The sequence below is a fragment of the Salvia hispanica genome, chromosome 4 (genome assembly GCF_029641045.1).
Source record: "Salvia hispanica isolate PSC_SH4W2 chromosome 4, Shi_PSC_v1, whole genome shotgun sequence".
Taxonomy (NCBI): Eukaryota; Viridiplantae; Streptophyta; class Magnoliopsida; order Lamiales; family Lamiaceae; genus Salvia; species Salvia hispanica.
The window spans coordinates 16,211,904-16,224,278 of NC_142695.1; the positions used below are offsets into that span (position 1 = coordinate 16,211,904).

The 12,375-nt window shown below is 30.7% G+C and overlaps 1 protein-coding gene across 1 annotated transcript; it reads right to left on the bottom strand.

Moving 5' to 3' along the window:
• Nucleotides 1–3,577: 3,577 nt before the first annotated feature.
• Nucleotides 3,578–7,867, bottom strand: LOC148927354 (uncharacterized). The gene is made up of 6 exons (XM_089056564.1): nucleotides 7,608–7,867; nucleotides 6,904–7,523; nucleotides 5,324–6,367; nucleotides 4,012–5,238; nucleotides 3,825–3,912; nucleotides 3,578–3,728 (listed from the first exon to the last, which is right to left on the bottom strand). The coding sequence occupies exons 1-6, from the start codon at nucleotides 7,865–7,867 to the stop codon at nucleotides 3,578–3,580; spliced, it is 3,390 nt and encodes a 1,129-aa protein (XP_088912690.1).
• Between the last annotated feature and the right edge of the window lie 4,508 nt (nucleotides 7,868–12,375).

The window sequence follows — 12,375 nt, forward strand, 5'->3', positions numbered from 1 at the left end:
AATTCATTTTACACCTAAAGACATTAAATTAAACATATTTAAAATAGAACTAAGACAAACACAATTATTTGGACAATGATAAAGAGACTATATTAAGTGTTGACATTTTTGAAAAATATGTTTAAAACAATCCTTCATATTTCTCTACTAAAAATAATATACGTGTAAAGTTGAAGATAAATACTATGCATGTTTGAGTTAAGGATGATACAATTCTCCCTCTCTAAGAACTATAAGAAATATTGGGATAAAATTCTGGAACCATATACACGCGGTACTCTAACTCTTGTAATCAAAGAAAAAAAACAACAATAAATAAAATGGAAATTACAATGAAAATTAGTCAAGAAAAACCATCTTTCCGCAAGACAAATTACATCACGGTTAGTGCTCTCGGATTGACGTATTTTCCCAAAAGATGAAACGACTTCCTCCTGGCGTGTATAACATCTCAAACCTGCTAGACACCTATAAACTTGATGGGGATCCAAAATCGAGCAAAACAATGTTCCTAAAATGAAGAATGTTTTGTTAGTGAGTATTTCATCCACAACTCTATATCTTTTATAGATACAACATTAGTACATGAGAGATCATGGAATTAAAACATCATAAATTATAAAATCAAATCAATATAGGTTACAAAATTTGTTAAATGATCATTATTCTATTTAAATATTTGTAACCACCAATGAGCCATTGTAGTGCTTTAAAAATTAGTCAAATGCTCATTATAATATCTAAATAAATATTCATGGGAGTTACTTAAAATATTCAAATTGGTCCATAACATATAAATATTTCAGAATAAGGACAAAATATATAAATAATAGTGTAACACCCGTGCTATGTACGGATATTTAATTTTTTTTTTAATATTCATTTAAAATTTTGAAAAATTAAGCAATATCTACATTTAATTTCTCATATTTGATTTCTCTAATACCCATTTATTGAAGAAATACATTTTCAAATTTTAAAATATTATGCAACATCTAAATTTATTTCTCTAGAACTATATTACATACATATTCAAGTTAATAAAATATAAAATAATATGAACAGTTTGATATATTAAACAATACTACTACATATAAAAATCATGTAATCATAATTATTAGTTGTAATAAAAATATTTGCTGATAAATAAATTTTTACATAATATTAAAATACGCTACAAAGAAATCTCTTATAATTTCAATTGTTTATTGCTATAATGAGTTTATGAAAATAGTAAAATTCCAATATTTACAAATCTTTATCACCGTAATTATCATGTAATGTCATTATGCATTTATTTAAATATTACAAATTTAAGTTTTCATACATAACTAACATGAAAATTGTCAAAAAATTATTCTTTTTCAATTAATTTTTATTTGAATCTTAAAGAACATTATTTAGAATAGAAATAGAAAATAAAAGAAAGAGTTAAATTCATGAGATAAGAAATCCTTTCAACTTTCTAAATTTATTAGTGGAGTATCATTTTTGTTATTTTCTTCGAAACACTTTTATATATAGAGTGAACTACAAAAATAGTCCCTGGACTATGCGTTTATCTCGCCAATGAACCCTGGACTTTAAAAATATCCCCAGACAACCCTGGACTAAGCGTTTATCTCGAAAATGGTCCTTTTTCACTGTTTCGTGACGAAAATACCCTTTTAGGGGGTTTTGGAGGGTTTGGGCAATTTGGTCTTTTTACGTTTTAAATCTGATATTATTTCAGTTATGTACTAAATCTGATATTATTTCAAAATTATCATTTTTCTTCCCTTTTGTCATCCTTCACATTGTTTCTTTATTTCAATATTAGATTTAATTTTATAAAATTAAATTTTAAATTTCGATTTTTAAATATCAATAATTTTTTTAATTATTAAAATTACTATTAAATAACAAATTAATAGTTTTAATTAATATTTGATAGTGTCTAATATTTAATCAATAAGGTACGATGACAACTTAGATTTAATCAATATTTAATAGTTTTAATCATAAATAGATCATATAACACGATTTATTCCGAAATAAATATGCATATAATGTATAGGAGAATTTGACTAAAAATATTATGAAGTTGACTAAATCGTGTTATATGATCTATTTATGATTAAAACTATTAAATATTGATTAAAACTAAGGCGTTGTCGTACCTTATTGATTAAATATAAGACACTATCAAATATTGATTAAAACTATTAATTTTTTTAGTTTATAGTAATTTTAATAATTAAAAAAATTTATTGATATTTAAAAATAGAATTTTAAAATTTAATTTTATAAAATTATATCTAATATTGAAATAAAGAAACAAAGTGAAGAATGTCAAAAGGAAAGAAGAATGATAATTTTGAAATAATATCAGATTTAGTATATAACTGAAATAATATCAGATTTAAAATGTAAAAAGACCAAATTGTCCAAACCCTCCAAAACCCCCTTAAAGGGTATTTTCGTCACGAAACAGTGAAAAATGACCATTTTCGAGATAAACGCTTAGTCCAGGGTTGTTTGGGGATATTTTTAAAATCCAGGGTTCACTGGCGAAATAAATACATAGTCCAAGGACTATTGTTGTAGTTCACTCTTATATATATATATATATGTCTAATAACACTGTTGATTTAATAACTAAAAGAAGAAACGACACCAATGAGTTAAGAATATATAATAGAGATTAAAAAAAATCATTTAGAGTAGAGAATAAAAAAATCATATTGGTTTTAACTCAACCATGTTAAACGATAAAAGATAAATAGGAGTACTATACAGCCCAATAAATATTATACTCATACAACCCAAATTTACTTCCCTTAATTTTCACCGCCACATTTTTATCTTCTCCTTTCAGGCAGCTTCGCAGTCTCATTCTCTAATTCCCTACGGTACTCAACCCCTTTTCTTCTTCACTATCGGTCATCCACCCATCACTAGTCATCTTCTTCTTCTTGGCAGCGTGGAGTCACCCAGTTAGACCGCTGTTTCGCTCGGTCTGACTCTCACGTCTCTCGCTTGTCGGTGAGAAATCTCAATTCCTGGATAAAGTTCTTTTATGTGTAGAGCTTTGCTTTTCCATCATCTTCACAAAGCAATGCGATATATATAGAAGATTGTAAGTTGAAACTGTACAGATGACAATTTAATGCATTCCACAAACTTTGATATAAAATTATTTCAATTTCAAATTCATGCCCATAACTCATAAATATTCAAAATAAGGCCAAAACTCGTCTTTTATATATGTATAGATTAGTTTAATATGAAGACAAAGTTGTGATTTCAACTGTAAAAATATTGATATCACCACTATCATCATAAACCAAAAGAAAGGCTCAACATATGAAAAATGTAAAATTGTAAAAAACCTGAATACTTATTTCCACATCCACTTCTAAGGCACCTGAACAAAGTAAGCAAAATATTTAAATCCTCGTGATTCTTAAAAGAAATTTTTTTTTGTTTGTTTTGTCGAATCTGACCTTCTGCAGGATCATCATTCACTGGAGCTTATGCATATTCAATTTCTAAAAATTTACAATAGCCATTTTAGATTATCCTCCACTATATTGTCTTACAAATTTCGAAAGACTTCTTTGTACACAACATTAACAGTAGAATCAACACCAACATCATCCTCATCACAAACCAAAATCTTCAAACCTTCACGACTTGTAACTCTTGAAATTGCAACATAAAATTGTCCATGACTAAATACAGGCTTTCTAAAAAATAATCCAACATGAGCAAGAGATTGTCATTGACTTTTGTTGATGGTCATTGCATATGATACAATCAAAGGAAATTGTCGACGTTGAAACTTGAACGGCAATCTTGTATCAGAAGGTACTAACGACATCCTAGGTATCAACACTTTATGACCAATATTATGCCCACTCAAAACTTCTCCTTCCAAAATATGATCACCCAATCGTGAAATAATCAAACGGGTACCGTTTCACAATCCATGAGAAGGATCTATATTTCTCAATAACATTACAGGGGTACCAGTCTTCAGTAATAGTTCATGGTTGGGAGTACCCGAACATTTTAACTGATTCAAAAATTCAACACCATGCACTTGTGACAAAGCACTAAAGTTCGAGTCGGATTTTGATATGCTATCCGAACTAAAATAGCCACGTGCTTCAGATTGATTCAAAGAAATCATATAATCATTAACCAAATCCACCATGTCTAATGTAGGAGCCAAAATAGCTCGATCATGCAAATGAGAACTTAATTCACCATGGTTCATGTAATTTGGATAAGTGCTCGAAAAAATTGTTCTTAAAGGATCACCATCAACCTTCAACAAAAGGTCACTCGGAATATTTATATTAGCATAACCATCATTGGAATCCCCAACAACTCCATCTCCAATAGATGCAATCCATTCTGAAAATTCTTTCAACTTCGAAGCTTCCTCGGCAGATGCAATACCAAAAAGTCTCATATTTTTCGTCAACCTCAAAACTTTGCAACTTTTCCAAAGATAGGAAGAATTAATAGTAGCATTAACAATATATTGGCGACTACCCTTAGGAACAACCGGTAGTATCTGTCTAAAATCACCACAAAAAACTACAGTTTTCCCACCAAATGGCAATTCCATACTCGATTCGGTGACATTTCGCATGATATCTCGCAAACTCTTATCTAAAGCCTCGATACAATATTTATGGGTCATTGGAGCTTCATCCCATATGATAAGTTTTGCCCTTTGGATCAATAAGGCAAGTTCACTTCCTTGATTGATATTACAAGTTGAATCTTCATTTGGATTTATAAGAATCTTAAACCGAGAATGAGCAGTTCTTCCTCCAGGCAATAACAGCGAGGCTATGCCACTTGAAGCAACATTCAACACAATTTCACCTTTTGATCGTATAGCCGCTGACAATGATTTCCACAAAAATGTTTTTCCCGTGCCACCATAACCATAGACGAAAAACATTCCACCAATACTTGAATTCACTGACAACATAATGATATCAAATACATGTCGTTGCTCATCAGTGAACTTCGATGTGAAGTTCATAATATCTTTCGATAAAGCTACACGATCATAAGATAATTCTTCATTTATCATTCTATCAAAAGAACACTGAAAATACTCTGAGGAGGGATATGGAATACCATCAAAATTTCGCAAACTTCTCCCAACATTTACCAAGAGTTTGTCAATCTCAACCAAAGCAAAGTTCTTTATTTGATCATCATCCAACATCAAATCTGAAAATATTTCTATACTTATAAGTTGACAATTTGAAAAACACATAGAATTATAAGATGAATTTAGAAAAAAAAAACAAAATACCTGGATTATTGGACAATCTTCGTTGTATGTAAAGAACATCTTCAGATAGAAACTTCCAACAACTGTCCCACATAAAATTTGGGCGAGAAATCGATTCAGAAGACAATAAAGTCACAAATAGTTTTCTTAAACAATCTGTAGATGCCCAAAAACTTGCTTCAATAATGCCATCAATATATTCCTTATCATCATCTAACAACCCCAAAGAAAAACAGGCATCCCGAAATGTAGCATGTTGAATACCATTTACAGTTCTAATTTCTTCATAACTTGTAGCTCCACGAACTATATTCAACATACATCTAAGATAATACAATTCACCTGATCCTGGAGCAATGTGAAACAATCTCCCGATAGCAAATTTCTTCTTCCTAAGTTGCCAACAACCTTCTTTCCATACAAATTTTGTAGGAAATTCAGAATAAATTAGATCCCTACCTTGAAGATATTTTTTATTTGCATCCATCCAACCCAAAAACTTACTCTGATGAGCTGTTTTTCGATCCAACATAATATCTAGAGGTTCGAATTCTGAAAAAACAACACTTTGTTCATTTTCAAAATGAAACCCCAACCTTTCAACTGATGGATCTTTAAACTGGATATCAAATCCAAATATTCTCCAAATAGCCTCACAAGAAGAGATGTACCTACAATCATAATACAGTTTCACTTCATCAATATTGTTCTCATTCCTATCCATACCTGATTCCATGAAAGTGGTTGTAATACGATCCTGCCCTTTATTGACGTATTTGAATAAGTACTTAATCGATCGCGACTGATTACACCACTCAACATTTATATGACATCCATACTTCATGAGCAGATAACGGTTGTGAGGTACAACATATCGATTATCTAATGGAATGCCATTTTTCATAATAACACGACCATTATCCCTACGCCTATAAGCAGGATACCCTTCTTCGTCAAATGTTGTCACATCAAGAAACCTTTTAGGAAAGTGTTTGCTACACCGGCCATTTGACATGCATGGAGATGATGGATAAGAAATGCCACAAGGACCATGTACCATAAATTCTTCAACATAAGCATAATAGTGTGGATCATTTTCAAATGAAGGAATTTCAGCCGAAATTAATTTATCAATTTGCTCAACACCAAACTCCATGTCATCTTTACTTAAAAAAAAGCAAGATATGTGCATGGGGCAATCCACGTTTCTAGAATTCAACAGTGTAAATAACTGCAACAAAAAATTATTGATAAAACCTTAGTGTGATATACCTTACACTAAAAAATATGATAAAAATAATTGAAAATTAGTAGAAACAAACCTGCTTGGACATTCCCAAATATTTTTTTTTGTCGAATATCTCTTATAAAACCGTCCAATTTAACTTTGAAGACTCGACAAACAATATCAGGTCGATCAGTCGACTTCAATCCTCTAATATCAACAAATCTTACAATCTCCGGCCACTTTGGATTGCAGGTAAATGTAATAAAAAGATTTGGATAACCAAACCAACCACATATAGCCATAGCATCTTGATAATTTTGAATCATATACCGCGCACCTCCAACAAAGGTCGAAGGTAAAATAATCCGCTTACCATGTGTAGAAGGATCAGTCTCTCCTCTAAATACAGCATCTACCAAACCTTTATACATATGAGTTCGAACAAACCTCAATCGTCCAGCTTCAATCATTGTGTATGCATCAACCACAAATTGTTGGAATAGTCTCCGAGAGTACAAAATAGTGGCAGGCTCATCTTCTCTTTCATGCAAACGAAAAGAGAAATATTCCCTCGGACTAATTTTCTTTCTACCATATGAGCGAGAACTATTAGAAGTTGCAAAACCAATATCTTCTCTATAACCATCCTCACCATAAGGGAATAAAAGTGGATATTGTAAACCTAGATAAGAGGGATGTAATTCATCAATGCGCTGCAGTTCACCAGTTTGTGTTAGAACAATAATGTCTCTGTTATCCAAAGCTTCATCAAAGTCCCCAACTATTAAGGCAACAACTTCAGATACAGAGGGTAAATTATAGGTTCTTCCATCTTTACCTCGTTTTCCAATCAATCTTAAATTGACATTCCGATGGTTATTTTCGACAATCATCTGCTTAGCCATTCGAAAAGATTTCACTAAAACATTATTTTCATCTAACATCTTCTGAATATCAACAACAATTTCCACATGAAGCTCATTCACGTCGTTCCTTCACATAAAAAGAAATATAATAATTATAAAAGCTCAAATAAAACGAACATTTTATTACAACAACAATAGGAGAAAAACATACCTTACTGACTCCACTCTATTATTAACCTCATTATCAGTATCGTAAATATATAGTTGGGCAAACTTTGGTTTTTCACCATCCAACGGCATTAAACTGCCAATAAGATGATAATTTTGTCCATGCAAACGAAAAGTTGGAGGAGATTTTCCATTATTCAAACTGTTATCAATCTTGCCTCCCATGGATGTAAACCCAAACATGGCATTGTAAGAACGGATATTTTTCAAAAAGTGTTTGCTCTTCTCATCTCCGGAATACATTAAGTTATCCAAACTTATTGGAATAGACGCTATCTTAGGAATTTGAATTTTACCATGAATACAACACCCTGAATACTTTGGAAGTTTGAATTTTTTTGGTTTTCCAAGTCGTTCTTCATACCAAAAAAGTGCACCACAATGTGAACACGTATACGAAGCATCACCGATGTCCCAATATTCTACAAAATTAAAACAATAACCAAGATGAAAATTATGTGCATGTATGTGTATAAAATTTAATTATTTAAAAACACAACAAAAATTTCATAAAATTAGATTTACTGTTAGTACAGATTAATATTTTATTATGAATTTAATATATAACTAATAACAAATAATATATAAATAACATAAAATGCTTACATTCAGTAGTGGCCCAATTTGATATATTATCAACTATTTCAACCAAAGATGATGAATTATATGCATCTTTATTACAATTATTAAGTTTCACTAAACAATCAATACCAACAATTTCATGACCTATAAAAAATATGTCAAACATATTTATTTCAATAAATCAGTGCATAGTAGAAATATAGTAAGACAAAACAATATTTATTTATAGGTTAAATTTTGAATGAAATAGATGCTATTTAAATGTTTAGCTTTTTACCGATCATAGATGATGAGCAAGATTTCGACAAACCATCCATGGACGAAGAAACCTTTGTGAAGTTTGTATTATAATTGAAGCTTGACCCACGAATATTTGCACATGACTCATCAACAAAATAGTTATATTTATGAGCTAATTACAAAAAATGAGTAATGCTATTTGAAATTAAATAAAATTATAAATCATGCACAATGACGTAAAAAGACTATTTAAATATTTAGCTTTATACCTATCATAGATGATGAGCTAGATTTCGATAAACCATCTGTGGACGAAGAAACCTTTGTGAAGTTTGTATGATAATTAAAGCTTGACCGACGAATCTTTGCACATGGCTCATCTACAAAAAAGTTGCATCCATGAGCTAATTAATTTTGCATCTCTAAAAGAATGAGTACTATTTTTTAAAAAATAGTAAAGTATGCACAGTGGCGTATAAAGAAACACAACGACAAACAAATACTCACTATTCAAAAATATTACATCTCTGAAGTGGCAAACAAATAAAACAATAAAGCCCAATAAGTGAAGAATGCTTTTAGAAAAATAGAAGATTATTTAAACTAAATGAGATTAAATAAGTACAGATCACTAAAACATCCTTTCTATACCAGCTCAATTATATGGCCTCATTCACTAAATTAAATAAGGAGATTTAATTCGAAATTGGACCTTTAGTATATCCCACAGCCTAATTAAGTTAAATTCAAGTCCAAAAGAAAGAGAAGAGCCCAAGTATATATACCCCCAAGTCATATTCATCTTCATTATTACCTAAATCTAGATGAGAAGATGAATATTACAAAGAAACCGCCACTGCGTCCACTCTCTGCACCATGCAACCGCCGCTGTTTGTCCGGCGCCGCCAATTGCCGCCGGCGCCTCCGTCTTTTCTCCAGGGTTCGACTCTCATCTGCCTCTCATTCCATCCGGATCTCCCTGCTTCTCCTCCGTTAGCTGCCTCCGCGATATGCATTCGTTGGTTAGGCCGCCGCCGTGTTTTACCGCCTACTTTTCCCTCTCCCTTGTTCTCTACATAACGACCCCACCACTACCGTCCGCCAAAGCCGCACGACGCCGTCTCCATTCACGCCGAAAGATCGTTTCTCTTTTCTTCCTATTTTGACTTATGATTTTTTATTTCAAACTCATATTTTGATTTTCAAAATTGCAGATTTAGATAGATCTGTAGCTAATTACTTATATTTTTATTTTTTAGACTTCATACGGTTTTTTATTTCCAACTTTTAATTTGATGTTCAAAAATTTTCATAATTGCATGTGCTATAATAAAAAATATGAAAACCGACCTGTTGAATTTTCGCTTCGTGGATTTATTCTTGTAGACTTTGTTAATTTTTTCATTCTTCTGTAAATACATGTATCAAAGTAACAAATATAATCAATATATTCTGTTTGTTTTTTATGCAATTCACTTTTTTTTTCCTTTTCTGGTGCAGTAATTTTTGTAACACTACAACTCACTTTGATGGCAAGCAAAGAGGAAAATACGTAGCTGAGATAGGAAAAAATTGTTACATCTCTAATTCCATTTGTAATACTCTAACAATGTAACAACAATTAATAACAAAATAAATACATAACAAATGCAAAAAAGAAATGATACTTTGAACATTCATAAAGAAAGAGAAAAACTTACTAAATAGGATTAGCAGCAGTGTATGGTGAGCAAACTGAATTTAGTTCTTTGAACTTGTATTTATAGAAAATGAGGAGTCACCATAATTTCTGAATTAGAATTTTATCTGATAGGTTTAGAAATGCCACCAGTATTATTTATCAGATTTAAGAGGATAACAATTAAAAGAATTTTTATTTTATTCATTGGGTAATAACATAATACTAATTGTTTGTCTTTACCTTGTAGCTTGAGAGCCTCCATCAATGAGATTTGACTACTCTGACTTCCCTTTATTATGACCCCATGTTTCTTTATGATAAACTATTGCTGCAATGATAAAATGTTAAACAAAATACTAATGGAGTAGTACTATAAATCATCTAAATAAATACACAAATTATATACCACGTATATTTTCAAGAAAGGAACAGCGCAAGTTTTCTATGTATCTTTATTTTGTTTAATAGGTTTACCTTTACTATTGGATATTTTTTTCATTTATAAATTTATACTAATACTACTTTAAAATTTAGTTAGCTTCATAAACAAAATATAGATTCATAAATATATACGTGACACATTTTGTTAGATTCATAAATATAAAACATATTTTGTGAATCTAACTAAATTTAAAAAATAATGTGTTGTGTTTTAATTGTTTTAATTGAATATATATAAGTGTGATTTGACTGATTTGACAACTCTTTATGTCATATATATTCATATCAATATGTTAATATAGTATATTATATGCTAATGAAATAATAAAATTGAAGAAAGATTACATGTATAGAGAAATAGAGATTTTTTTTTAATAGAACTATAGCAAATGTGATCTCAATTTGTAGAGGATGAAAAAATATGAATTTTGGAATAACTTTTTCTATATATTTCATTTAATATATAAAAGATATTTGAATAATAAATAAAATATTTATTGACCTATGAGATTGTTTTTAGTTTTTATTGTTTTAATTACATATATATTAGCGCGATTTGACTGATTTGACAACTCTTTATGTCATATATATTCATATCATCGTATGTTAATATAATGAAATAATAAAATTGAAGAAAGATTACATGTATGGAGAAATAGAGATTTTTTTTGTGAATAGAACCATAGCAAATGTGATCTCAATTTGTAGAGGATGAAAAAATACGAATTTTGGTATAACTTTTTTATATATTTCATTTAATATATAAAAGATATTTGAATAATAAATAAAATATTTATTGACCTGTGAGATTGTAACAAATGGCATAATCTCATTGGTCAATAAAATAAATTGAGAGAGAGACCACTTGATCTCATTTTTACCCAATGATCAAAAGAACACGATTTGACTAATTGACATTCATTATTATCTATATCAAATCAATCATATATTAATATTATATATTATATGCTAATACAATTTTATAATATGCTTATCAACATTTCATGAAAGTGGGCGGGAAAATGGATTGGCTGGTATTCCGCTTTTATATATATATAGATATGGGACGAAGGGAGTACTATACTTGATAAAAAAAAAAGGTGATCATCCTCCTATAAAAAACACCAGAAATGGTAAATGGAAATAAAATATTGTTTGAACAGTTGAATGGATTGGCTTTATAGATAATTGTTATTAGTGTAATTAATTAGTGGGACAAGTGTAAACAATGTTAAAAGAAGTTGGCTAAATCATGCCATAATATTGGAATAGTAAAGGTTAAAATATTGAGCCATTGAGTCTAACAGTATGCCATCGAAGCATAGAAAAGTCTGAAAATTGATATTGGAATAGGTAACTATTAACATGCTCATCAAAATAGTACTGTTAACATGCTCTTCAAAAGGCTTCTTCTCACTCTTCATCTACTTCCATCATTTCTTCTTCTTCTCCTACTTCCACCATTTCTTCTCCCGGGCATTACGCTCAAAGAGGGCTTTGCGCTCTTCACGGTTACGGACATGTGGCTCTTGGCATTCGTCGTACGAGCGGCAAGGAAGACCAAAACCCTTGACATTGCCACACACAAAGCAAAACCAGCCGCCCTCGTAGCCGTGTTCAGTCTTCCAATGCTCCTCCATGGCTGCAACAGAGTGAGTAATCTTTGAGGATTCGTTGCAAAAACAACGACATCATTCTCTCTCCAAAGACAACTTATTCTCCCGCGTAGCACTTGAGTTATGCTGCTTCGCATTTTTCACACCCTTGCCCTTCTTCTGGATGCCCTTCTTCTGGTGCTTGGGGTGGC

Excerpts from the sequence above, each read along its gene's own strand:
- LOC148927354 (XM_089056564.1), bottom strand. The coding sequence starts at position 7,867 with ATGTATTCCGGAGATGAGAAGAGCAAACACTTTTTGAAAAATATCCGT. Across the intron at positions 6,368-6,903 it reads GACTGATCCTTCTACACATG|AATTTATGGTACATGGTCCT; the intron begins GTAAGCGGATTA and ends CTTATGTTGAAG. Across the intron at positions 5,239-5,323 it reads AAGATTGTCCAATAATCCAG|ATTTGATGTTGGATGATGAT; the intron begins GTATTTTGTTTT and ends AAATATTTTCAG.